The following is a 27,301-nucleotide window of genomic DNA, read 5'->3' as shown; positions in this document are numbered from 1 at the left end:
GAAATTCATTATACTACTCTATCATTGTGCATTTCGATTTTTCCAAAAAGTTATTCCTACCATGCACAGACTTTAAACCAGGAATTCAATTTTTAGAATTTAGCCTATAGTTACATTGGACAAACATAACAATGTCAGTATAAGAACGTTCTGCAAAAAAGCCTAAATTTCCATTAAAGGATAGGTTGATAAATTGTGTTTATCTAAACATAGTAATGTCCTATATCTTTAAAAATTATGGAGGTCAATGAGGGAGATTATGGAAAAAGATCCAGGAAAAAAGAAAAACATCAAGGGCAGAACAAGAACTCTAGTTTGAACATGTTTAAGTAAACAAAATCAAACGTGGATTTATGAACACCCATGAGATACATGTCCATATTCGTGACAAATTTCTGGATGGCTATTTCAAAATCTTAATAATGTGCTTGTCTGGTTGGGCAGGAGATAGGGGACCAGAAATCTGTGAGAAGGAAACATTGATTTTTCAAACATTTTTTTATACTGTGATTTTTGGTGGGGGGCATGTGAACACATTATATTCACTACATTTATAATGAAAAATAACTAATTTTTTAAATCCTTCTTCTACCGAGATGATTGTCATTCACTTAGGATCTGTCTGTGTTCAGGGTCAATGCTAGGGAGGAGCTTGTCTCAAGCAAAACAGATGAGCCGTGACACTCTTATTGCTGATCCTATCTCGGGGCCCTTCCTGTACCTCTATCTCACCCTGATGACTGATCGATAAACGTACCATTACATCAAATATTTGTTCTAAAGATGTAAGTAAGATCCTTCCTTGGTGCGAGTCAAACAATTAACAATTTTTATTGAGTATATAAGTGCCGGTTCTGTGGGGGAATACAAATGAATAGGATTATAGTCTTGCTCAAAATGTTTAAAATCTTACAAAGAAAAAATATGCATCCTATGTGGACCAGAAACTAATTTGCCATGCAAACACATTATGCACTAAGACAAGAAGAAGTCAATGAGGAAATGAATAGTGGTTCATGCAGGAAATAAAGAGGGCAGATCTGATCTTGAGATGAGCTAGATTTAGATATACAGCAGAAAGAGGATTACGTAAGTCACTGGAAAGAATGTACAGAAATAAAAAATTGAGACAGTGAAAACTCAGTAGGACTAGAGATGGGAGACAGGAGGAAGTATAAAATAAGTGATCAGCAGGAGTAAAGTTCAAGGTGATATATATCCTAAAAACCAGGAAAAATTAAGATTTTGTAAAACAGGCAAAGGAGAGTTTTAACAAGCCATTTGGCAGCACCAGCATGCTAGACAGGGTAAATTATCTACACGTGTTTGCTTCCTTTTGGCTTGCTTTCTTGACATGAAAAATAAAATAACAAACATTACTTCAATACCTCACTTCCAGACCCAGATTCTAGTGGTCTCTTCTTTCTTGGTCCAATAGCCGCAAGAGCTGTGAGGTTAGCATCTCTATGCTGTATCTGTGCAAGCTCCAACTGTTGTAACTAGAAGATGGAATAAAAGAAAAAAAAACAATGTTTACACACAGTCATGCTAAGAGGAGGGAAGAAACTGATCACTAAGCCTACTTCTGTGTTCTTCACCAAATAAGCTATAGTACAAAATAAATATCAGATTCCCCTAATAACCAAGAGCACATCATTTCCTGATGCCTTTACTCCAACATAATCTTTAGTCCTCAATCTATAAATAGAAGAGATAGAATTTAGGTAAAAAAGAAGTATAGAATAGAAGAAAAACAAGAAAAGAAAGGCATCTACAGTTTAATCTTTTCTTACTTTAACCACAGGTAAGAAATGCCTGAAGAATAAATAGAACAGCAAATTGGAGAGATATTAACCAAGCCATAGTCAACTTTTCCAGATTAAAAGAAAATTACTTGAAAATAAAGACAGTTTGTGTGTGTTATAGGGAACAGTTCTATGCTATATGATTTACAAACTACCTTGTTAAAAATTAACTCATTTAACTCTCACAACCACATTGAAAAGGATATATTAATTACTATAATAGGATATGAAAATTACACATGCATTCATTCCCCCCCCCCTTTTTTTTTAACCAAGGAAGACATGCTCTAAGAGCTTAGGAAAACTTCATAAAGGTCACATAAATAATAAGTAGTGGAAACAGAACTCAGAGCCAAGTGTTCTTGTTACAAACCCTTTCTACATATCACACTTGCACATGGATTTATTCTATATTTATCTTCATGCCAAAAATTGAAAGTACTCCTCAGCAAAGAAGGGATAAAGGGAACATATCTCAATATCAAAAAACCATATATGAGAAAGACTCACAGCTAGTATCATTCTCAATTGGGGAAAAACTGAGAGCTTTTCCTCTAGAGTCAGGAACAAGACAGGGATGTCTACTGTCACCATTGTTATGTAACATAGCACTGGAAGTCCTAGCCTCAGCAATCAAACAATAAAAAGAAATAAAATGCATCCAAATTGGCAAGAAAGAAGTAAAACTTTCACTATTCACAGATGACATGACAATCTACGTAAAAAACCCAAAAGACTCTGCCCCAAAATTGCTACAACTCACAGGAATTCAGCAAAGTGGCAGAATACAGAATCAATGCACAGAAATCAGTTTTATTTCTATATACTGAGACAGAAGAAAGAGAATTAAGGAGTCAATCCCATCTACAATTGCACCAAAAACCGTAAGATACCTAGGAATAAACCTAACCTAAGAGGCAAAGAATCTATACTCAGAAAACCCTCATGAAAGAAACTGAGGAAGACACAAATTTCATGCTCATGGATCGGAAGAGCAAATATTGTTAAAATGTCTCTGTTACCTAGAGCAATCTATACATTCAATGCAATCCCTATCCAAATACCATCAACTTTTCTCACAGAGGACAAACAATCCTAAAATTTGTATGGAACCAGAAAAGAGCCTGAATAGCCAAAGGAACATCGAAAAAGAAAATGAAAGCTGGTAGCATCACAATTCTGGATGTCAAGCTCTATTGCAAAGCTGTAATCACTAAGACAGTATGGTATTGGCACAAAAACAGACATACAGATCAATGGAACAGAATAGAGAACCCAGAAATGGACCCACAAGCATATGGTCAGTTAACCTTTAACAAAGCAGGAAACATTATCCAATGGAAAAAAGATGGTCTCTTCAACAACTGGTGTTGGGGAAACTGGACAGCCACAGGCAGAAGAATGAAAGCAAACCACTTTCTTACACCATACACAAAAATAAATGCAAAATGGATGAAAAACCTAAAGGTTCCTAAAGGAACCTAAAGGAAGCCATCAAAATTCTAGAGGAGAAAACAGGTAGCAACCTTTTTGACCTTGGCTGTAATAACTTCTTACTAGATATGCCTCTGGAAGCAAGGAAAACAAAAGCAAAAATGAGCTAGAAGGACTTCATTAAGATAAAAAAGCTTCTGCACGACGAAGGAAACAATCGATAAAACTAAAAGGTAACTGATAGAATGGGAGAAGATATTTGCAAATGACATATCTGATAAAGGGTTAGTATCTAAAATCTATAAAGAATTTAAATTCTACACCCAAAAAATAAATAATCCAGTTAAGAAATGGGCAGAAGACATGAACAGACATTTTTCCTAAGAATATACAGAGATGGCTGACGGACACATGAAAAGATGTTCAGCATAAGTCATCATCAGGGAAATACAAATCAAAACCACAAGGAAATACTACCTCGCATCTGTCAGAATGGCTAAAATTAACAACACAGGAAACAACAGATGTTGGCAAGAATGTAGAAAAAGGGGAACACTCTTACATTGTTGGTGCGAATACTAGCTGGTACAGCCACTCTGGAAAACAGTATAGAGGTTATTTAAAAAACTTAAAAACAGAGGATTGCCTGGGTGGCTCAGTCAGTTAAACATCTGCCTTTGGCTCAGGTCATGATCTTAAGGTCCTGGGATCGAGTCCTGCATTGGGCTCCCTGCTTAGCAGGGAGTTTTCTTCTTTCTTTCCCCCTCCCCCTTGCTCATACTTGCTCTCTTTCTCTTTCAAATAATAAAATCTCTTTTTAAAAAATGTTAAAAATAGGACTACCCTATGACCCAGCAGTTGCACTGCTATGTATTTCCTTCCCCAAAGGATACAAAAATATAGATTCAAAGGGGCACATGGATCCCAATGTTTATAGCAGCATTATCAACAACAGATAACCTATGGAAAGAGCCCTAATGTCCATTCATTGATGATGAATAAAGATGATATGGGAAGGGTGTGTGTGAGTGTGTATATGTGTGTGTAATGGAGTATTACTCAGCCATAAAAAAGAATGAAATCTTGCTATTTGCAGTGACATGGGTGGAGCTAGAATGTATTATGCTAAGAAAAATGCATCAGCCAGAGATAGTCAAATACCATATAATTTCACTCATATGTGGAATTTAAGAAACAAAACAGATGAATATAGGGGAAGAGAAAAAAAGAGACAGGGAAACAAACCATTAGAGACTCTTAACTAGAGAACAAACTGAGAGGTGATGGAGGGGAGGTGGATGGGGGGGACAGGCTAAATGGGTGATGGGTATTAAGGAGTTTGATTGTTTTGATGAGTACTGGGTGTTATATGTAAGTGATGAATCACTAAATTCTATACCTGAAACCAATTTTACTATATACGTTAACCTGAATTTAAACAAAAACTTGAAATTCAGAAGAAAAAAAGAGAGGGTTAGCATTTGCTCTCTTCAGGTTTTAAAATGAAAATTAAAAAACTGAAAGAATTATTTTGCTGTAGTTTTTATCATAATTCACCCAGAATACCCAAATCTACAAAGCATAATTATTTAATATGTGGATACTAAACTGTATAGTGAGACACATGGAAGATCCCCCATTAAAAGGCAGATAAGACATTAATATTGGAAAATAAATGCATGAAACAGAGTATCATTTCATGAAGGCAGGTGAGTGTCAAACAGTATTCATTAAAAAATAATAATAATAACCAAGTTGAAATGAAATATCACTACATGAATCCTTAAGCTTCTCCAGAAGAGGAAGAACGTTCAATTACCTTCAAAATCTTATTACTATAGAGGGAAAGGAAGGAAGAACCTGGCACTGGTTGCTAGACAAATATTCAAACAAGATCCAAGATAGCCAACTGAAAGTAACCTGTTGAGGAACTTGACACACACACATAGACACAAAGTGAAAATATTCTTTTTTAAAAAGAGCACTGACAAAATTTTGAACCTATTGAAACAAGAACGGGATAAAAATAGGAAATAATTTGTGGTGAAATAGGCAGTCTCAAGGATATAAAATAAACATCACTTTCAGATTACTTTATAATATTAGAGGAAAGATTAAAAAATAAGCCGTAGGTAACTAAGTCTTTAGCAAGGAAGAAAACACAACTTAAAAAAAAAAAAAAGAAAGAAAATTCTCCACTTGTTTCACAAATTATAGGGCAGAAATTCCTGTTTTAAATTGTGGACTCACTTATATATAAACTGCTAGAAAACTTTTCAGGAGTTAGAAATCGTCTTTTGTTGATGCTGGCCTTTTAAACAGAATATATAGTGTTAGAATCTGATGCTGTCATAGTCTGGAACTTCCAGATGACAAAATACAATTTTAGTTAATCTACCCAGCAGCACAAATCAAACAACAAGCTATATTTTAAAATCTTTCCCTGGAGAAAAATGGCATCTGCAAGATAGTTACAACAAATAAAAAGTTTTTAAATTGACCTCTGTCATCAATTTTCCATACCTAGGTAGTAAAACACTTTCTCCCACTCTGCAAATTATACTCTGTTTTTCTGAAATCTCACATACAATATTTTAAAATTTTGCAAAGCTTTAACAAAAATTAAAACTGACCATAGTTTTGGTTTGTCCTATGTTCCAACAAACTTTCATAAAAATAATGTATCTTGGTCAGTACAATAGAGAAAAACTAGGCATATGTAACCAGAAGAACATTCTAGGCATTAATGCAGATTTGGCATACACAAGTGGGGAAGATGATATGTAAGCCAGAGTTCAGTAAAGACAGCCAGGCACCAAGTTAGAGGCTTGTGGGTAGAAACAGGAGTGAAAGTGACATGATTATCTACACAGAAAACCTCAAGTCAGCTATAAAAACAAAAACAAAAATCCTCCTAGGACTAATAAATGCATTTAGCAAGGTTGCAAGATGCAAGGTGAATGCACCCAATAATCATTTCTAAATACTATTAAGGTACAATTAGAAACTTAGGTATAAACCTAAAACGGACAGATATTTGTATGTGATAAATCACAAAAGGTAGATGAAAGAAATAAAACACAAATGGAAAGACATGTATGTATTCATGGACCGCAACAAGACTCAACAGTGTAAACATTTCAATTTTCTCAAGATTTTAATAGATTTTTGAAAAACATTTTATTTATTTATTTATTTGGCAAAGAGAGATACAGTGAGAGAGGGAACACAAACAGGGTTCGTGAGAGGGGCGCCTGGGTGGCTCAGTGGGTTAAAGCCTCTGCCTTCAGCTCAGGTCATGATTCCAGGGTCCTGGGATCGAGCCCCACGTCGGGCTCTCTGCTCATCGTGCAGCCTGCCTCCACCTCTCTCTCTGCCTGCCTCTTTGCCTACTTGTGATCTCTGTCTGTCAAATAAATAAATAAAATCTTTAAAAAAAAAATAAAACAAAACAGGGGTAGTGGGAGAGGGAGAAGGAGGCTCCCCAGTGAGCAGGGAGCCCGATGCAGGGCTCGATCCCAGGACCCCAAGATCATGACCTGAGCCAAAGGCAGATGCGTAACTGACTGAGCCACCAGGTGCCCCAAAATTTTTGCAGATTTAATACAATTCCAATAAATTTTTTTTTTTTTTTTTTTTTTTTTTTTTTTTTTACAGATATAGACAAGCTGATTCTAAAATTTATATGGAGGGACACCTGGGTGGCTTGATTGGATAAGCAGCTCACTCCTGATCTCTGCTCTGGTCTTCATCTCACGGTTGTGAGTTCAAGCCCCATTTTGGAGTGGAGACCACTTACAAATAAATAAATAAGGGGTAACTGGGTGGCTCAGTTGTTAAGCATCTGCTTTTGGCTCAGGTCATGATCCTGGGGTCCTGGAATCAAGCCCTGCCTTGGGCTCCCTCCTCAGTGGGGAGCCTGCTTCTCCCTTTCCCTGTATCCCTCTACCCTGCTTATGCTCTCACTCTCTCTCAATTAAATAAATAAATAAATAAATAAACCTGAATGAATGAATGAATAAAGTCAAATTTATATGGAAAGGCAAAGGAACCAGAAAAGCTAAATCAATTTTGAAAAAAATAGGAACAAAATTGAAAGAATTACACCATGTGATTTTAGGAATTACTTCTAGAGGGCAACAGTTATTAAAATAATGTGGTACTGATAAAGGAACAGACACACAGAATAATGAGACAGAATAAAGAATCAAGAAACAAATCCACATAAATATGGCTAATTGATTTTTGACCAGGGTGGAAAACAATCGAGAAAGCATAAAGCATAGTGTTTTCAACAAATGTTGGAGCAACAGGACATCACATGTGAAAAAATAATCTTGGTATTAAACCTCACACTTTATACAAGAATTAACTCAAAATAGAAGAGAAAAAAAATCTTTGTGACTTAGGGCCTAGCAAAGAGTTAAGACGTGGCTCCCAAAGCAGGTCCATTAAAAAACAAAAAAACAAAAACCCTGACAAATTAGACTTCATATAAATTAGAGTTTGGGGTGCCTGGGTGGCTCAGTGGGATAAAGCCTCTGCCTTTGGCTTGGGTCATGATCCCAGAGTCCTGGGATGGAGCCTCTCATTGGGCTCTCTGCTCAGCGGGGAGCCTGCTTCTTCCTCTCTCTCTGCCTGCTTCTTTGCCTACTTGTGATCTCTGTCTGTCAAATAAATAAATAAAATCTTTTTAAAAAAATTATAAAAGTTTGCACTATAAAAGACATAGTTAAGAGAACAGAAACCCCACACTATTTCTCTGTCTCCAAAGTCTATATGCCTTTTCTTTTTCTTGCTTTATTGTACAGGCAATATAACACAGAGTAACAGAGATGAAAGCATACATCTTTGCCTTTTTCCTAATCTTTGGAAGAACACATTTGGTCATTTCACCATTAAGAATACTATTAATTGTAGGTTTTAAATAGCTGTCCTTTATCAAACTGAGGAGGTCCCTTCTATTCCTTGATTCTTGAGAGTTATTCTTATTAATAATGTTGAAATCTAATGTATTTCTGCATCAATTGACATGATCTTTCTTAGACTATCAATATGGCAGATTATATTCACTGATTTTTGAATATTATTAATCCAGCTTTGCAATCCTGGGGTAAACTCTACTTGGTCATGATATATTGTTTTTATATATTATTAGATTTGATTTACTAATATTTTTTGAACATGTTTACATCTATGTTCATGAAGGATATGGAAATGTAGTTTTCCTATTTTGTAATGTTTTTCTGGTTTGTTATTAGGGTAATGCTGGTCTCATAAAATGAACTGGAAGAATTTTTAACTCTTTTGTGTTCTGACAAATTGTGTAGATGTGGTATTAATTCATCTGTAAATGTTTGGGAGAATTCACTAAAATCATCTGTGCCTGGAAATTTCTTTAGTGAAAAGTTTTAACTATAAATTCAATTAATTTAATAATCATAGAACTACTGCAGTTAGCTACTTCACTTGGCTAAATTTTGATAGCTTGTGCTTTTCAAGAAACTGTTTTTTGTTTTTTTTGTTTTTTTTTTAAGATTTTATTTATTTATTTGACAGAGAGGGATAGTGAGAGAGGGAACACAAGCAGGGGAGTGGGAGAGAGAAGCAGGCTTCCCGCTGAGCAGAAAGCCCAATGTGGGGCTTGATCCCAGGGTCCTGGGATCATGACCTGAGCCAAAGGCAGACGCTTAACAACTGAGCCACCCATGTACCCTGAAACTGATTATTTCATCTAAGTTGTCAAACTACTTGCATAGTTGTTCATTGTATTCACTTATCCTTTTGACATCTGCAGGGTCTGCAGTGATTTTCCATCTTTTTTCCTGATATTGGTGACTTATATCTTCTTTTTTTCTTTGTCAGTCTTACTAGAAATTTATCGGTTTTGTTAATCAAAGAACCAGCTTTTGGTTTTATTGATTTTCTCTATTTTTTTCTTCTGCTGGTTGAAGTCCAGCTTTTGCTTTTATTTTTATTATTTCTTTTCTTCTGCTGGATTTGGTTGTATATTGCTCTTCTTTAACCAGTTTAAGGTAAAAGCTAAGATTATTGATTTGAGATCTTTCTTCTCTAACATAAGCATTTTTTTCTATCATTTTACTTTAACCTATCTACATCATTACATTTGAAGTGAGTTTCTTGTAGAGAGATACAGGTTAGTCATCCATTCTGACAATCTCTCTCTTTTAATTGGTATATTTTGACCATTTACACTTAATATAATGACTCAGCCATGTTTCGATTTAGGTCTACCATTTTATTATTTGTTTTCTGTTTGTTCCATTTTTCATTTTTTCCCCTTTCCCTACTTCTTTTGCATTATTCAAACATTTTAAATATTTCAATTTATCTTTTTTTTTTTTACTATATCTCTAGTTTTTTAAATTTTATTTTAGTGGTGGCTCTAGAGATTACAATATACTTACTTAATTTTCAGTCTACTCAGAATCAATTATTTTACCATGTCAAGCGGCATATACACACCTCATGATGTCCTCTTACTCTATACTTTGTTACAGTTGCTTTATACACACACACACACACACACACACACACACATACACACACACTGAAAATCCCTGAAAATGTAATAATTTTTGCTTTCAATATTTTAAAAAGCTCAAAAGCAGAAAATGAGTCTATTATACCATTTCTGTTGCTCTTTCTTCATTCCTGATGTTCAAAGTTACCCTTTGGTATCATTTCATTTCATTCTGAAGAACTTCAACCTCCTTAAACAATTCTTTTAGAGCAGGTCTGCTGGCAACATATTCTATTCTTGTTCCTTCATCTGACAATGTCTTTATTTCACTTTCCTTCCTACAGGGTATTTTCATAGGATATAGCATTCTGGGTTGGTTGACAGTTCTTTTCTTACTGCACTTTAAAAATATGTTGCTACTTTCTTTTTGGTCTCCATGGTTTCTGATAAGACATGTACTATCATTTTAATTGCTGTTCCCTTATTGGAAAAGTGTACATTTCTCTGGCTAGTTTCAAGAATTTTTTCCTCTATCTTTTGTTTTCTAAGACGAGATGTGACCGAACCTGAGTTTTTCTGTGATTATCCTGTTTGGGAGTTCACTGAGCTTCTAGAATCTTTAGGTTTGTCCCTCTCTAAATTTGGAGGGTTGTTAGCCATTATTTTTTCAAATAGATTTTTAGCATTTTACTCTTTCTCTTCTGAGAACTTCAGTAACATTAATGCCAGACCTTTGGTCATTGTCCCACAGGTCTCTGAGGCTCTGTTTTTCTGATTTTTGTTTTTGATCCATTTCCCCTCTGTTAGTTTAGATTAGATCCTATGCATCCATCTTCAAGTTCATTGACTCTTTCCTCTTTCACCTCTTTTTTGTATCTAGCCTATCCAACAAGTGTTTTATTTTGATTACTGTCATCTTTAGTTCTAAAATTTACATTTTAGAATTTTATGGCTGGGTATTCAAGCCAAATAATTTTAAACAGTAGCCTAAATATTTTAAATATTATGTTATAAAACTCTGGGTCTTCTTTAAATCTTTTGGAGTATGATATTTTTGTTTTAGCATGCAAAACAGGCCACCAGATTTAGGCCACAAATTCCAGTGTGTCTTCTGTGGGCTTAGGCTCCAACATCAGTTCAGTTTTCAAAAACTCTGTTGTGCTCTTTGAATCTGTCCCAAATATGTACTACTCAGTGGTCAGTCTAGGACCTAGCAGGGCTTTGTTTGTTCCATTCTTAAAGCCGTTATGTATGCTGACTAGAATCAGATTCACATATGACAAATGTGTAGCTCAAGAGCAAGCCCAGAAGTTTAAAATATAATACATGGTTGCTTTCCTGAGCTCTCCCTATTCCACAATCTTCCCAGTAATTTTTTATTCCCCACACTCCTCTTTTTGTCCTCTGGCCAGAAAGCTGGGACTTTAGTTACTCTGCTTTGCCACACATTTCTGTGACTGTATCCATGTCTACAGTAAGCAGAAAGAATAGGAGTGGGGAGGTGAAAGAGCAATGGCAACCACACTGCTGGTTTAGTGGTATTTTGGATTCTCATCTTCTTCCCCAATTTATTTACTATTTACTTTTCAAAGTCTTCAAATAGCTTCTCTGTGCATTCTGTTCAGATTTTATAGCTGTATTCAGTGGGAGAGACAGTGTGGAGTGTTTTTACTCCATCAACTGGAACTTTTAAAAGCTGGTTTAACCAGAATTCTGACAATAGGTTTCAGTTAAGCTATATTCCTACTACATTTTGTTTCATAAACTTAAGCCTGCTTGTTCACTTACACCAGCAGCACACACTTTGGTCCAAAAAGACCTAACAGGCTTGGCAGGTTCTCTTTTAAGAGTATCCTCACTCCTTCCTTATGGCTAATGAAAAAGGCAGAAACCTTCATTTCCCTTATCACAGTCTCTCTGATATCAAGCAGAGGTCCCCTACAACTCAAGTCAGTGTCTTAGAGAGCAATAGAGCAATAATAGTTGAAGGTTATTTTATTCCTGATGTTTAGTACTTGTCTCTGTTCATTTTTAAGTATAGCTATGGTAATAGTCACTTTAATCAAGTCCAAAACACCTTAACAGATTACCTTAAACATCATACAACCTCTCAGAGTGAAGTTCAACAGAGGTACTTCTTGATGCTAAGTACATAATTTTGAAGGACAAAAGATAAGGAAAAATAAAATTAATGAAAACAGAATCCAAAACATTAGGCAGGATTACAGGAGCTGAAGAATGAATAAATCAAGTATTCTACAGCCAAGTCCCTCCACAAAACAGGGACATATTAACGAAAGAACTAAATTATTTAGATAATTATGAAACTGATACTATGGGAAATTAAAAAATGTGTTTCTTTTTTGTGCTAAGGAAGGCAAGGCATTAAAAAAAAAAATGCAGAAACTACAAGTACAAAAGACAACAACCGAGCTGTCCTTTATAACAAATGATCCAAAAATAAGAAGTGCTGTCATCTTCAGTCTGATCTTGCTATGAGCTTTTGGAAAGTTATAGTAAGGTATAAAGCAAAGGGGAAGTTGGGAGGTAAGTTAATGTCTCCCAAAGCTTATGTGTGCTGTCCAGCAACACCTACATTAGTAGCAATGAAAATAGTTAATGCTATAGTAATATTTGAAAGAATTTAAAAAAAAATAAGAGAAATAAAGTACATTACCTGGTTTTGAGTTCAGCAAAGAATTAAGAATAATGTCCTAGTTAGAATTCACAATTAATGTTAAGTGTATATAAAAATAACAATAAAACTTTACCACCAAACAAAAAATGTTTTGTTTTTTTTTAATTTTTTTTTTAAGATTTTATTTATTTATTTGACAGACAGAGATCACAAGTAGGCAGAGAGGCAGACAGATAGAGAGAGAGGTGGAAGCAGGCTCCCTGCAGAGCAGAGAGCCCGATGTGGGGCTCGATCCCAGGACACTGGGATCATGACCCGAGCCGAAGGCAGAGGCTTTAACCCACTGAGCCACCCAGGTGCCCCAAAAAATGTTTTTTAAATAGTAAAAATTTAAACAGAATTTTAGATATGCTTTGTAAAGATTAATTAACCAAACTCTAAAATTCTCAAAAATGCTTATAATCACTTCTAAATTACTGCAAGTTACTGGGGGGAAAACAAGGTTAATTCCTAAAATATTATACCACAAAAGAAGTAAACAATATCATACTAAATAGTATTACTGGTAAATCCTAGACCAAAGGAACCAACAAAGCAAATTACAAAAAAATAACTACCCCCACCTCATCTAAAATTCAGGAATACCACAAAAGAAACACAGGATCCCTTTCAAACTTTCAAAGAAAATTATTAGGCAGGCATTCCACCAAACCTAACAATACATGGTCTGATCATTGTTTTTCTCCCAATAACTAACACTAGTTCTTATGATGTCAAGACACTATCCAGAACACCTGAAATACTTGGAATCGAGAATGTAGAGTCCAATGCCTTGCTAGTCAGCCCTTCTAATCCATCCCTTTCAGGAAAATAGCACGTTCCACATAATCTCAATTAGATACTTTCTTCTTTGACTTAAACATTATAATTGATTTACGTACTGTTTAATACAAATGCAATTTGTATTAGATTACAGAACTTCCTTCCCCCTACATCTTCCCATTTTTTTTTCTTTTCAACCTTCTTTCCAGTCTTCTTGAAATAAAACACACACACACACACACACACACACACACACACACACACACACCTAACATGTTCCTGGATCAATCTCAAGCTTACTTACTTAAGAGTAAGATGGCATCTATCTTAAATGTTTCTATAGTTTATGTTCTTAAGCTACTATTTTTTCCTTTTATACCTGACCTTTCCCTAAATTATGATAGCTCTGTAACATAAGCAGAACACGGACTGTTACATTCATACAGTTGTTCCTTGAACAACATGGGTTTGAATTGTGTGGGTCCACTTATAGGTAACTTTTGTCAATACAGTGTACTACTGTAAATCTATTTTTTCTTCCTTATGATTTTCTTAACTTTTTTTCTCTAGCTTTCTTTAGTGTGAAAATACAGTACATAATATACAGAATATACAGCTATGTTTTAATCAACTATTTATGTTACCAGTAAGGTTTCCCATCAACAGAGGATTGTGAGTAGATTCATTTGGGGAAAGTCAAAAGTTGTGTGTGGGGAACCTGGGAGGCTCAGTCGGTTAAGTGTTTGACTTTGCTCAGGTCATGATCTCAGGGTTCTGGGATTGAGCCCCATATTGGGCTCCTGCTGAATGAGCTCTGCTTGTCCCTCTGCCCCTCCCCCTGCTCATGTGCACTCTCTTTCTCAAATAAATAAAATCTTTAAAAAAAATCTTAAAACCTTAAAAAAAAATCTTTAAAAAAGTTTTATGTGGATTTTTGACTGCATGGGGGATCAGTGACCCTAACTCATGCGTTGTTCAAGGACTGACTGTAGAAGGAAATGGGAGTAAGACTGAAGGAGTAAAGTAACTTTCCTAAAGTGAGATGCAGACAATTGCAGGTTAGATCTAAAATAGAAGACTCCTGACTTCTAGTCCGGTGCTATTTCATTTATAATACGTGCCTCGTCTACCAAAAGGACAGAACTTCTCTCAAGCTATACAAATCCAATACTTCAAAATTAATGCATGTAACCTCCTGATGAAGCTCTAAACAAAATATTATCTTTCCTGCGCAAGGTATACCAGTCAAGAGATACAACCAATAAATGTCTCTTGTGAAAAGTATCCACTGAAAAAACAAGTGTAGCTTCTCTGCCTCCAAGAGAGAACTTATTGAATAGTAATAGGACTATGCCAGCTCAAGATGCCAACTCTCAGGTTCTCAAACCACAGTATTTTGTTTGACTTTTTATGACCATTTCATCAAAAGGAAAAAAAAAAAAGTGATGGATTTTAAAGGTCCTCTTCCTTCCCCTCCTAGACCAATGATTTCAAGTATGATCTCCAGAACAGCAGCAGCAGTAACAAATCACCTGGATACCTGTTAAAAATGCAAACTCTCAGTCCTCACCAAGACCTACAGTATCATAAACTCTAGGGATGGGGCCCAGCAGTCTGTGTTTTAACAGACCCTCCAGATAATTCTCATTTATACCAGAGTTTGAAAACCATGATCCTGGACTATCAGTGCTTTGAAATATTTGTGTCTGTTTCTCTATGTACACAAGCTTTCCAAAATTCTCATTTTAAGAATGCCTTCTCCGTACTAAATTAGTTGAACTGCTAGAATATATTTTTAATGACAAGTTTCACTTCATCCTGTCCAGTGTTCCATGAGTTTTGGCTCATGCAGAACAAGCATAAAACCTTAAATACAAACTGCTATAATTTAATAGTTAGCCTCACATTTCATTGACTCCATACCTATACAAATTCCATTTAATAATCTTGTCTTTCTCATAATGAAATATTTTCTCATTAGTAACAAGCCTTATGATACAGTATTTTATTTCTTATACAATAATACTTTGTATGTGGAGAATTATATTACTTTTTATGTCCTATGTTTTCTATAAGCAAAAATCCTAAATACTTGAGGGTACAAGTTTTCTAATCTGTCATGCATTTTAATCCTTTAATACTTATTCTTTTGCCCAGTTTCTGCAGGTTGCACTGCGGAGCTAATGTGCCAGAAGGTACAGGTCTTGCATTTCTCTTTCTTTCTTCTATTGTCTGATAACAAATGTAAGTGGGAATGTTAGGAATTGTTAAAAGGAAGTAAATGAATTCTTTGTCTCACTCTGCACAGATGTGCTGAATTCACATTTCCCAAAGGAGAAAGAAGATGTTCAAAAGGAAATAAGGGTCACAGTATATATAACAAATGTTTAAGGAATCAGGATATATAAACCACAAGGTCAGGTGGCTTGCTCCTCAGAATTCTGGATGATGTGGTAAGAAAGGAAAATGTTGAAGGCTAGATGATAATCTAGGACACACGGTACATATTTCGACAAGTCTACAGCTGCATTAAACAAAGATGTGCCTACTTGTTTGAAGTTAGAATTTGGCAATTAGTAATCTATTTAAAACCTTTCAATAATAGGTGGTAAAAATGAAAGAAAGCCAGTACTTACATTTTAGGAAAAGTATCTAGGAAAATTTTTAAAAATAAGAATTTAAAGATATCAATATTTAAAACATAAAGTTAACAACAGAGAGAAAATGCTTAAATATTGTGGGGTATTTTTTCCCCAGGCAAAAACAGAAAAAGGGGCAGGGGGAACAGCCCCAAAGTTGAGACTAAAATGTCTGAATTATAGAGATATCTATAGACATTTTAGCCAGACAACAATAAGGTTTTCAAACAGACAGATAACCTGTCAGGTCAATAAGAACAGTATTCAGCAGGAGCCACTTCAATGGACTGAGACTAGACTGGAAGCAAATCCCACAGGCAGCCTATTTTTTTAAGTGCCAAATAAGAATGACAAAATTGTAAAAAGTATATAGGAAGGATGGAAATAAATTATTAGACACCTTTATAAAAACCTGCTTGATTTAACACAGTATGTCATTATACCCAGAATGCAAAGAAGAAATGAAGAGACTCTAAAATAGTATTAGAGAGAAGAAAATGCACAGGAGAAATGATCAAGATCAAAACTCTAGTCACTAACAACTGAAACCACCATGGATTATAAAATTATTAGGGAGTTCGAGTTACGATTTAATATTTATATGACGAACATCACTGTTAAAACATTTCCCAAATCAATAAAGCCTACAACTTCTCTACAGTTCCTTGGAGTTCTGCACTTATTTAAGTGCAGTGTCTTTACTCTATTTCCTATGACCAGCTTGGTAGGTACGTAGTCACCTGGAAAAGGAAAGCAAGCCAATTTCAAATCGAGCAACTGAAAGGAATCTGTGCTAATTTTCACAACTAACAAAGAAAACTTCCCAGAGAGCCAAATACCAAAAAGTCACTAACAAAAGCTTTATAGTTTATACGAGTGTGGCAACAATTAGCATATCCCAAATGATAAACTTACAAATTACCATACAAGAGAACAGTTCAAGTCTATATTAAGATAAGGTCATTGATTTTTGCAACCAGACAAAAAAATCATATCCCTGTATGTTTGATTCTAAATTAGAGCCCCTTGGAATATTAAAGTTATTAAAAGCTCTAGGGGACAGAGGAACGATACAAATGACAATACTGTAGTTTCATCAAACATTTGCAACTAATACACAGTGGCTCTATTCTTGGAATGAAGCCAGTGTATTTGATTTTTTTTTAACAGAAAGATTTAGGATAGTAACCAACTAGCAAACTTTTAAAATATTTTAGAAAGAAATTACACAATCCTTTGAATCTTGCTAGGAAAAAGAAATAAATGGAGGAGCAACAAGGGGGAAAAACCAAGTTTGCTACCATCTGCTCTCATTGAGGTATTATTTTTTCCACATTTACTTTTACAATTTTCTTTGAAAAATACTGTCCACCTATTCATCCCTTAGAGAATAATTGAGCACAATATTAAAAGAAAACAAACAAACCATCCTATACAAACCTCAAGGAAATATTAATTGGTCCAGATGTTTATGAAGATTTATGAAAGAGAAACAGATGGGATAAAATTTTTAAAGATAAAAGAGCAGGCTTTCTGATATATCTTTTCCCAAAAGTGGGTAGAATTAGAAGATAAGCATCTAATCAGTCCTTAATTAAAACAAAGAGGAATGCCCGTGATTCAGAGCAATAATAGGTTGCCCATTCCCAAATAACCTATGAAACCAGGCTTGCTTAAAGAGGGTAATTGGTAAGGTTCTCATACTAATTTTTTAGATACTATCTTTAGATACATTTTCCACTGAAAAAGAAATGAGTATGAGAAGTGTTCTGTTGTTGAAATGAAATGTTTCTGGCTTCAATTCTTTCTAATGTTCTCCCTTTCCAGTTCTCCTCATCTCAATCCAGAAACCTCTCCATGCAGAGTTCATGCATTTTCCTTCTCTATTTTAGTGAAAACATACCACATTGATTGTAAGAATCTTACTAGATTTCCATTTGTTTTGCCTCAGCTCCTACATTAATCCAAACAATAAGGGCCTTTAAAACATTCATAAATAACCTGCTGCTGCTGGCCCCTAGGAGCCGAGTGCTGCAGTGTTAAGCAACAACAAATTTCATAGTTCAAGAGGCACAGTTAAGGAAAAAGGTTGCTCAGGAAATCACTCTTATTCAGCACAAAGATCCTTAAAAATTGCATGAAATCAGTCAAGTAACTATAGAAACCAATTTCTTCAGCTCCATATCACACGTCTCACACCTCAATTGTCTTTATTATCGTCTGCTGTCAGATCCTTAATCAGAAATGTGAACAGGCTTGATGATTTATTCAGCAGGGAAAAGAATCTGTAGGTCAAGTGAAAAATTTCACACACACACCCAAACACACATCACATCTTCAACCTTAGGTACTTTCATTTCCTTCTGTTCTCAGCAGCTCTGGGGGCAACTCCAGTGAGATCCAATATTAAGGCTCAATTAAAATAAGCTCCAATTAGTGGAGCTTTTTTCTCTGGGGCTAGAAAAGTCAGGAAATGGATATTGGGAAATGTAAAAAGTCAGCTACTGAGAGGAGGCTGCAGACATAAATGAACTTATTTGTTGATTTCTACAGTTGCTATGCAGAGGCCTCTGGGAGTAAAAGCTTAACCAGTCTAAGCTATAAACTAAAACCCCTGCAGCTAAACATGAACTGTGTGAAACAAGGGCTCCATTCCAGAACAGAAAACTGCTGGGCCCAGAAAATTAAAAGCCAGAGGCGTTTTCCATTTAAAACTAAATCCCAGTACCACCTCCCAGCCAAAGAATTATAAGCAGTATCAGATTTACAAAACGAACAATTACCCTGGAAAAATGTAGCCTATTGTACAGTCCCAGATGCTAAATCTCAGAAGTTTCTTTTCTTTCTTTTTTTTTTTAATCCCACATTATATTCCTCCAAGTACACTGCTGTAGTTTACAAAGAGCCATTTCTAGACAGGCCTAAGCTTTGAAAATAAATTTTAAAAAGAGAGCACATAACTCATTGACCTCATTTGAAGTACTGCCCTTGCCTTCAGCAGTTCCTGTCCTTCCCCAAGGCTTCTGCAAATGGTATGCAACAGCAAAATAAACCCTGACCTAATTGCCAGGAGAGAGCTGCCAACCTTCCCTCCAACACAAAGACAAGCATGGTAACTTGAAAGTCCTACCTCTTTGGCTTTCTGCTTTAATCTCAGCTGTTCTGGATCTTCTTTGTTGGAACGACTCTATCAAAGGAAAAGAAAATTTTAATAGAAATTACTAGCATCTAAACACCATAGTTGTCGTTAAATATTTAATAAATGACAATTTTCTCTTGTGATTGAAAACCTTAGCTCCAGGGGAAAATGCCTCAATCCAGTCTGGTGCACTCCCTCCTTTACGCCCCCTCCCTCTCATCATCTGGGCCTGCTGTTGCAGTTCTAGCCTGGAGGAAGCTTATACTGAAAATGATGCTAACAATGTCAGTCAGGTCCAGTTGAGGCATGACGTTGTTCTTGTTAGAACACTAAAAACTAAAAAAAAAAAACGGATGGTACAGATGAAGGAAAAGAAAAGAAGGATAATTGCTGGCTCAAAGAAAGAAAGCAATCAACATTGGCTAATCTTCAGATAAAGCCATTTTGGAAAAACATGGTATTTCAAGGACTATTAAAATCAAGAACCTCACAGAGTGATGTATGAAATTGTTGAAAAACTATACTGTATACCTGAAACTACTATTAACACCATATGTTAACCGGAATTAAAATAAAAATAAATAAAATCAGGAGCCTGACTTTGAACCAAATCAATCTCTTTAAAAGTATAATTTTTAAAAACTAAGTAAGAAATACATCCCAATGTTTTCATTAGAGTATCTCATCATCTTTGGGTCCTCCATTGCATTTAATTGAATGCTTTGCACAAGTAAAAGTCCAATAACTGTTTATTCAATATTGTTTTCCATACTGATTCAGTTCAACATTCAAAAATGAACAATCTTACAGGACTGCTATAAGGAGAGAGCTATCTTCTATATGCAATGCTATAATGAAACAAGTGGTAAGAAACTTCATTTCTGACACTATGAACTTTTGTCCACTAAAAAATAATGCTCAGAAGTATTCTTTTTTCTCATTCTAGCACAAAGTTATCTAACTCCTTATAAATCTGAATATTTGTTCTATAAAAGGCAACATCAGCTAAATACAGCTAGTAAAATAAAAGCTAAAAGTATTTTCTTATTACTAAGTTTACTTGATTTTTTTTTAAAGATTTTATTTATTTATTTGACAGGCAGAGAGGCAGGCAGAGAGAGAGGAGGAAGCAGGCTCCCTGCGGAGCAGAGAGTCCGATGCGGGGCTCGATCCCAGGACCCTGGGATCACAACCTGAGCCGAAGGCAGAGGCTTTAACCCACTGAGCCACCCAGGCGCCCCTATTTGATTTTTTTTTTAAAGATTTTATTTATTTATTTGACACAGAGAGAGAGAGAGATCACAAGTAGGCAGAGAGGCAGGCAGAGAGAGAGGGGGAAGCTGGCTCCCTGCCAAGCACAGAGCCCAGTGTGGGGCTCGATCCCAGGATCCTGGGATCACGACCTGTGCCAGAGGCAGAGGTTTTAACCCCCTGGGCACCCAGGTGCCCTACTTACGTTCTACTGATGTATCAGTGATTTTGTTAAAGGGAAGTACAAGAAAAACCATTTAGATTTAAGAGTGCCTTGTAATTTTTTTTACAATTCTATTTATTTGAGAGAGAGAACAAATGAGGGTGGGGAGGAGTGGGAGAGGTACAAGAAGACTCCCCGCTGAGCAGGGATCATAACACAGGGCTCAATCTCAGGACCCTGGGATCATGACCTATGCCAAAGGCTGCCACTTAACCAACTGAGCTACCCAGGTGCCCTAAGAGTGCCTTGTAATTTTAAACACATGAAGTGTTTACCTACATAAGGCTACCAAAATCTAGTAACTTTTTTCTTCATTTTTTCCCCTATCTACTAAAACAACTTAACCCAAACTAAGATAAACTCCTTTATTATTCCACCTATAATATGAGGAGACAATAAGCATATATATATATATATATATATATATATATGTACTTATTTTAAGAAGGTGTATGTATGGATACATATGTATACATATGTATGTATGTATATATATTTCTGAGTGTATGATTTTTGCCCCACTATGAAATGGACACATTTCAATATCTTTATTACTTAACCAATATTTATTGATTATTCATACATGAATAATCAATATTGATTTATATCAATGATTGATATGTCATAATTTATATCAATGATTTATATAATGATTGAATATCTTTATTATTTAACCAATATTTATTGATTATTCATAGATAAATTCTACACTGTGTGCCTCTGAGTCTGGAAATACAGTAAAGAAATAGTAAGACAAAGTCTCTGCTTTTGAGTGACTTACATTTTAAGAAAAGAAAATAATAAAACAAAAAATTTTATAAAAATTAAATAGTTATGATATATAAAACATTTATGATGGGGAAAAATAAAAAACAATTACTGATAGTGATAAGTGCTATAAAGAAAATTGGACATTGTGATAGAGAGAAGGAGTGTGTGTGGGGGGTTACTACTTTAGCGAGGACAGGAGGAGAGAAGACATCTAAGAAGTGACATTCAAGTAGAGCTCTGAATGACAAGAAGGAGGCACTCATGCAAAATTCTGGGGGAAGAATACTCGAGTAACCTAAAGGCACAGTCATTGCAAAGCCTTAAAACGGGAACGAGCTTGGTGAAACTGAGCAAAGGAGGAAGGCCTGTGTGGCTAGACCATGGAGAAAAGTTGTAAGAGGTAAGGTTACAGACCATGTAGGCCAAGATACAGAGCTGAGTTTTAATTCTAGGTATAATTTTTTTTAAAAAGCCACTAAAGGGCTTGGAGAACAGGAGTGAGATGCACTGCTCTGACACTTTAGAAAGATCACTCTGGCTACTATGTAGCTAATGTAGCACTAAAGGGATCTGATATCAGAGGTACAAGCTTACAGCACAACTCAGGAGACTGCTCTAAAACAACTATGGTTTTAGGAAAAGAGAAGGGAAACTTGGACTAAAGTCATAGCAGGTAAGATTGGGTTGAAATATATTTTGGAGGCAGGTCCAACTGGATTTATTGATAGACTGGATGTAGGGTATGAAGTAAAGAGGAGAATCGAAGATGATTTCCTAGGATTCTTGCCTAGTGCTCACTTCAGCAGCACAGATACTAGGATTCTTGCGTAAGCAACTGGAAAGATGAGAATGCCAACTTTCTAAGACAGTAAAGAGCAAAGCAGGTGTAAGACGTAGGACCTTAACTTTCAGGTTGAGACGCCTAATTAGCAGTCTGTGATGCACACCTGGCACCCTCAAAGAAGGTCAGTGTGACTGGAGCAGAGCTAGTAAAGAAGGGAGGGATATGACAGGTAGGCAATAACCTTTTAAAATCTGGTAGGGGGCCCGCCTGGGTGGCGCAGCGGGTTGGGCCTCTGCCTTCGGCTTGGGTCATGGTCTCGGGGTACTGGGATTGAGCCCCGCATCGGGCTCTCTGCTTGGCGGGCAGCCTGCTTTCCCCCTCTCTCTGCCTACTTGTGATCCCTCTCTCTGTCAAATGGATAAATAAAATCTTTAAAAAAAATCTGGTAGGAAGTTTGGATTTTAAGTGCAAGAGGATGTCACTGAAGGTTTTCAAGTAACAGAGACACTCATGATTTGTTATGAAAACATTATTCTGACAAGAGTATGAAAAATGGGTTGTACAAGGAGAAGGAGATCAGTTAAGAGACATGGTAAACGTCCACTGAAAGAGGATTTAGACCAAAGTGGTGACAATAGTGATGAAGAGAAGATGATGAATACATTTGGGAAACATAATAGGAAGTGAACTGCATGTAAGGAGAGAAGACTCCTAGGTTTTCTGGCTTGAACATCTGGGCAAATAGTGTCATTTACTAAGTTAGGAAAACCTATTAAGAGTAAAACATATTTTGGGACGCCTGGGTGGCTCAGTTGGTTAAGCAGCTGCCTTCGGCTCAGGTCATGATCCCAGCGTCCTGGGATCGAGTCCCACATCGGGCTCCTTGCTCAGCGGGGAGCCTGCTTCTCCCTCTGCCTCTGCCTGCCATTCTGTCTGCCTGTGCTTGCTCTCTCCCTCTCTCTCTCTCTCTCTCTCTGACAAATAAATAAATAAATAAATCTTTAAAAAAAAAAAGAGTAAAACATATTTTGTGGGTGGATGAAAATCAGAAATTGTTTTGGACACATGATAACTGAGATTCCTATTGGCAAACCGCATGGAGACTTCAAGTAGGCAGTTAGCTATGACTCCAGAGTTCCACAAGGTAGACAGACTTGTAAATACAAATTTAAGAGGGAGACAGAGAAGAAGCCCTAGGACTGAACCCGGACACTCCAATATTTAGAAGTCTGGCAAAGGAAGAAAAACCATGAGAGAGTAAGAGTACAATATATCCAATAATAACTAAACAAGTATTTAATAGTTTATGATCTTGTTTACAGCTTAGTAATTGGAAATAAAATACCAATAAACCACCTCATTACATTCGCTGTGTGCTTGTTTATAATACTTGACAGCTCAAGCTAAGAGCATCTTCCTATCCCAGCTGTCCCTGCCAGTACAAGAGGGGTCAGGATGGGGACTGAGACTGTGGGCCAGTGAGAGGCAGCACAGTGACAAGGGTGTGGTGCACCACATCCTTGCTGGGGGCTGGGGCACATGAAGGTATAGACCAGTGGCCAAGAATGAGGGTGATGAAGGGCTGGAAAGACTGACCAAGGCATGGGCCAATGGGCATGGCTTCCAATTACATAGGCAATGAAATGAGGGCAGGGGAAACAGTGGTAGCAGACAGAGGAGGCAGCCAGCATGGCTCTTTTGGAGATTAGTTACACTGAGAAAAAGTGTAAATTTTAAGTAATTACTCAATTAAGTAAATTGAGGACATAAGTAAATATATCAAGGATAATGACAGTCAAGTTTCAGACTATGGAAAAAGTATTTATAAACAGGAAAAGGTTTAGGCTAGAAAAGCCCTAAGATATTAGAGTTGGAGGTATCCATATAAACTATGGTTTTAGAATATATATACACAGAGAAATAGTTACAAATATTTGTATTTGTACATACAACATACATATATTTCTTAGACCTATCCATTTGAGAAGGCCTACATGTAATGAAACCCCATTAGCAATGAACACACTGTATGGTCTACTCTTGGTTTCTGTTTCTGGATAACACCCTCAACTAAAAAGATGCAGGATTCCTTGGGGGAAATGGCTGATTCTAGGGCTGAGGAAGGACAAGCAAAAGCTGGGTCTGGCATAAACTGTGCCAGAAAGTAAGGGTAAAGGTGCCTGGGTGGCTCAGTCGGTTAAGCGGCTGCCTTTGGCTCAGGTCATGATTCCAGGGCCCTGGGATTGAGCCCCACTTCGGGCTCCCTGCTTAGTGGGGAGTCTGCTTCTCCCTCTCTCCCCAGCTTGTACTCTCTCTAATAAATAAAATAAAATTAAATTAAATTAAAAAATAAAATAAAATAAAACAAATAAATAAAAACTTGAAGGGAGGGAGGGAGGGAGGAAGGATGAATAAGCTCAGTGAATGATGGAAACATGAGTAACAGGCAGATGTCCCAGCTGGAAGAGTCTCCCACTCAGGAGGAATTTGAGCATCAAAATAAATAATGATAGTAATGGATTACAACCTATTGAATCAAATGGAAATCCAAAGCTCATTCTGGTATCAATGAATACATGAATGAATGAATGAAGGAGAAAGGATAGCTCTTCCACATACAATGCTAGTAAAAGCAGAAGATGATGAGAATTTAAAAATTACCATTTATATTTACCCACCATAGAGGTGGCTGATTCAGGTAGCTATCATTTATGGGCACTAAAGTCGATACATGGAGGTTTGGTGAAGAAGGGATATTGGTATAATCTTGAAATATCTTCCTGTGAAAAATGGATTGATTACAAAAGGGAAAATGGTAAATTTGAAATGGAGAGAACTGGAAGACACCCACACAGCTGGGTGATCAAGGTTGACCTTTGATATGATCAGCTGAGAAGAATGTATATATTCCTGCCATGAATTCCTTACCTAAGTCATGGGGAACTATCAGATGAACCCAGGAATTATCAGTCACCCTACAGATAGTAAGGCCTGTACTCTTAAAAGCTGTCAAAGACATGAAAGTGGAAGTAAAAAAATTGACTAAAGGAGTCTGAAAAGAGATGACAACTGAATGAAACACACATTGATGAATAGGAAAATAGACCAAGAAGGAAAAGGAGACTGGGCTGAGACAGTTGGTAAAATCTGAATGGGGTCTGTGGAATACATGGCAATATTATATTGTTCACACCCTGACTTGGAAGGATTATACAGCACAAAGTCCTGTTTTCACAAATACATGTTACGATGTTTAGAAGTGGTGGGACATCAGGGCTGAAGCTTTCTTTTAAAAGGTTCAGAGAAAGGCTAATTAGAGATGATGGCTACACAACTTATAAATATACAAAAAACCTCTGAATTGAAAAAAACAAGGAGAACAAAGGGATGAAAGAGAATAATAATGATTAGGGGTGTGTGTGTATATGTGTGTGTGTTTAAATGTAGAGATGGAAAAAATGCGGTAACGTTAAAAATGGGGGCGTCTGGGGACGCCTGGGTGGCTCAGTGGGTTAGGCCGCTGCCTTCAGCTCAGGTCATGATCCCAGGTCCTGGGGTCGAGTCCCGCATCGGGCTCCTTGCTCAGTGGGGAGCCTGCTTCTCTCTCTGCCTCTGCCTGCTTGTGTTCTCCTGTGCGCGCTCTCTCTCTCTCTCTTTATAAAAAAAAAAAAAAAAAAAAAAAAATGGGGGCGTCTGAGAAAAAGGAAATGATTCTTTATATCGTTCTGACAACATTCCTGTACTAAGTACTTCAAATTAAATTAAGTTTTTTAAAAGAGTGATTAGTATATGAAATACTCTAAAAGGGGAGGCTGCCCAAAACAGTACAAATTAAAACTAAGGTGTTTAAAACAGGTGTTTTTGTTTAAAACAAAAACATCAGTCTAATGCCCAACCTTCATGACTCCTAGCAAAGGCCTTATGCCTATGGTAAAATGTGAAGCAAAAGGCAAACTACAGTGAAACCAGCTTTCACTCCATCTGATACTAATAGTCCAGGACAATGTTTCAATAAAGAAGAAAGAAAATAAATATATTTATACATATTTATAAGATAAATATCTTTCTTCTTACCTGTTCTTTTATTCTCTAACCCATTTCTAACCATCCTATATTTCGTTCCATATAATCCTAATTTTACCCATAAATTTCCAAACTATCCTCTCTCAGATTTAACTTGGCACACATCAAACTACATCCCTAAAAAGACCTTGGATATTTTTAAAAACATTTTTACCTGGGTTGCGGGGGAGTGCCTGGGTGGCTTAGTTGGTTAAGTGATTTCAGCTCAGATCATGATCTCAGGGTCTTGGGATCAAGCCCCGCCTTGGGCGGGGGAGGGGAGGATCCATGCTCGGTGGGGAGTCTGCTTGAGATTCTCTCTCTTGTTCTTTCTCTGCTCCCTCACTGCCCCCCTTTAACTCTTTAAACTAAGAAACAATTTTTACTTGGGGGTGGTAGGTATGATCCTAGGCACACAGGAACTTAGAATGAGGAGACAACACAGATTTTATGTCATTAATTAACTGAAAGTCACTATACCATACCATCCTGGCTGTGAGAGATTTTATTAGTAATTTCATTTAAAGAAATCCTTCAGAGAAATCTAAAAGCCTAATAAAAACAAGACAGTTGCCCAACAATAAGGCCAATTCTAACCTTGCAAGGTCATGTTCAATCATAAATCAGGTAGGCTCTTACCTTGGCTACCCTAAGTAACATTTCTCTTTCCTCTAAATCCTTTCTCTGCTTCTCCAATTGATCCAGCTTTTCAAGAAATTTGAGCTGTGATCTGGTATCACTAGACAGGATGTAATTTTCACTTGCCTGGAAAAAAGAAAAAAGAAAGTCTTATGATTGTCCTAGCCAACACATTACACATTAGATCTTCTGAATCAGCTAATGACAATACCAACATACATAGGAAGCTAAATTCTCAGAATGTAACATTTATATTTCTGATAATACAAACAACAAAAAAGAACCTTAATCAACCTTAAAAGTTGAGAGGTAAGTAAGCATTTAAATTTCAGAGCTTTCCTAGTAGGCCTCATTCAGAGGGAAAAAAGGGAAGCCAAGCAGATCCTAAAAATAGGAAGTAGAAAGCAAGAGAGTGTAACATGTACTTATAATCTAAATCTTTTTAGTTAAATTACTGTCCATCTCTGCAGACCTTAGTATAATTAATTAAATCTTAGGCTTGTGAAAGACAAAACAAAAAACAAAAAACCAATCACTTCACTAAAAAAATACACCAAAGATGAAAGTTATCACTCTTGTTTCCATTGTTGGATTGGTCTAACCTTGACAA

The 27,301-nt window shown here is 36.4% G+C and overlaps 1 protein-coding gene across 2 annotated transcripts in view; it reads right to left on the bottom strand.

Annotated features, from left to right (window-relative positions):
• Positions 1-27,301, bottom strand: part of LOC111142522 (TATA-box binding protein associated factor 4b) — a 127,671-nt gene that overhangs the window by 23,493 nt on the left and 76,877 nt on the right. For both annotated transcript variants that reach the window (XM_022495762.1, XM_022495764.1), the window contains exons 12-14: positions 26,692-26,817; positions 18,953-19,009; positions 1,389-1,499 (exon numbers count right to left, since the gene is read on the bottom strand). In XM_022495762.1, coding sequence (XP_022351470.1) covers positions 1,389-1,499; positions 18,953-19,009; positions 26,692-26,817 — 294 coding nt within the window. The remainder of the gene's footprint in view (positions 1-1,388; positions 1,500-18,952; positions 19,010-26,691; positions 26,818-27,301) is intronic.

The sequence above is a fragment of the Enhydra lutris genome, unplaced genomic scaffold (genome assembly GCF_002288905.1).
Source record: "Enhydra lutris kenyoni isolate GAN:26980312 unplaced genomic scaffold, ASM228890v2 scaffoldscaffold8, whole genome shotgun sequence".
In the NCBI taxonomy this organism is placed as follows: domain Eukaryota; kingdom Metazoa; phylum Chordata; class Mammalia; order Carnivora; family Mustelidae; genus Enhydra; species Enhydra lutris.
Note: the sequence above shows the minus strand (reverse complement) of the source record. Positions and strands in the feature narration are given on the sequence as shown.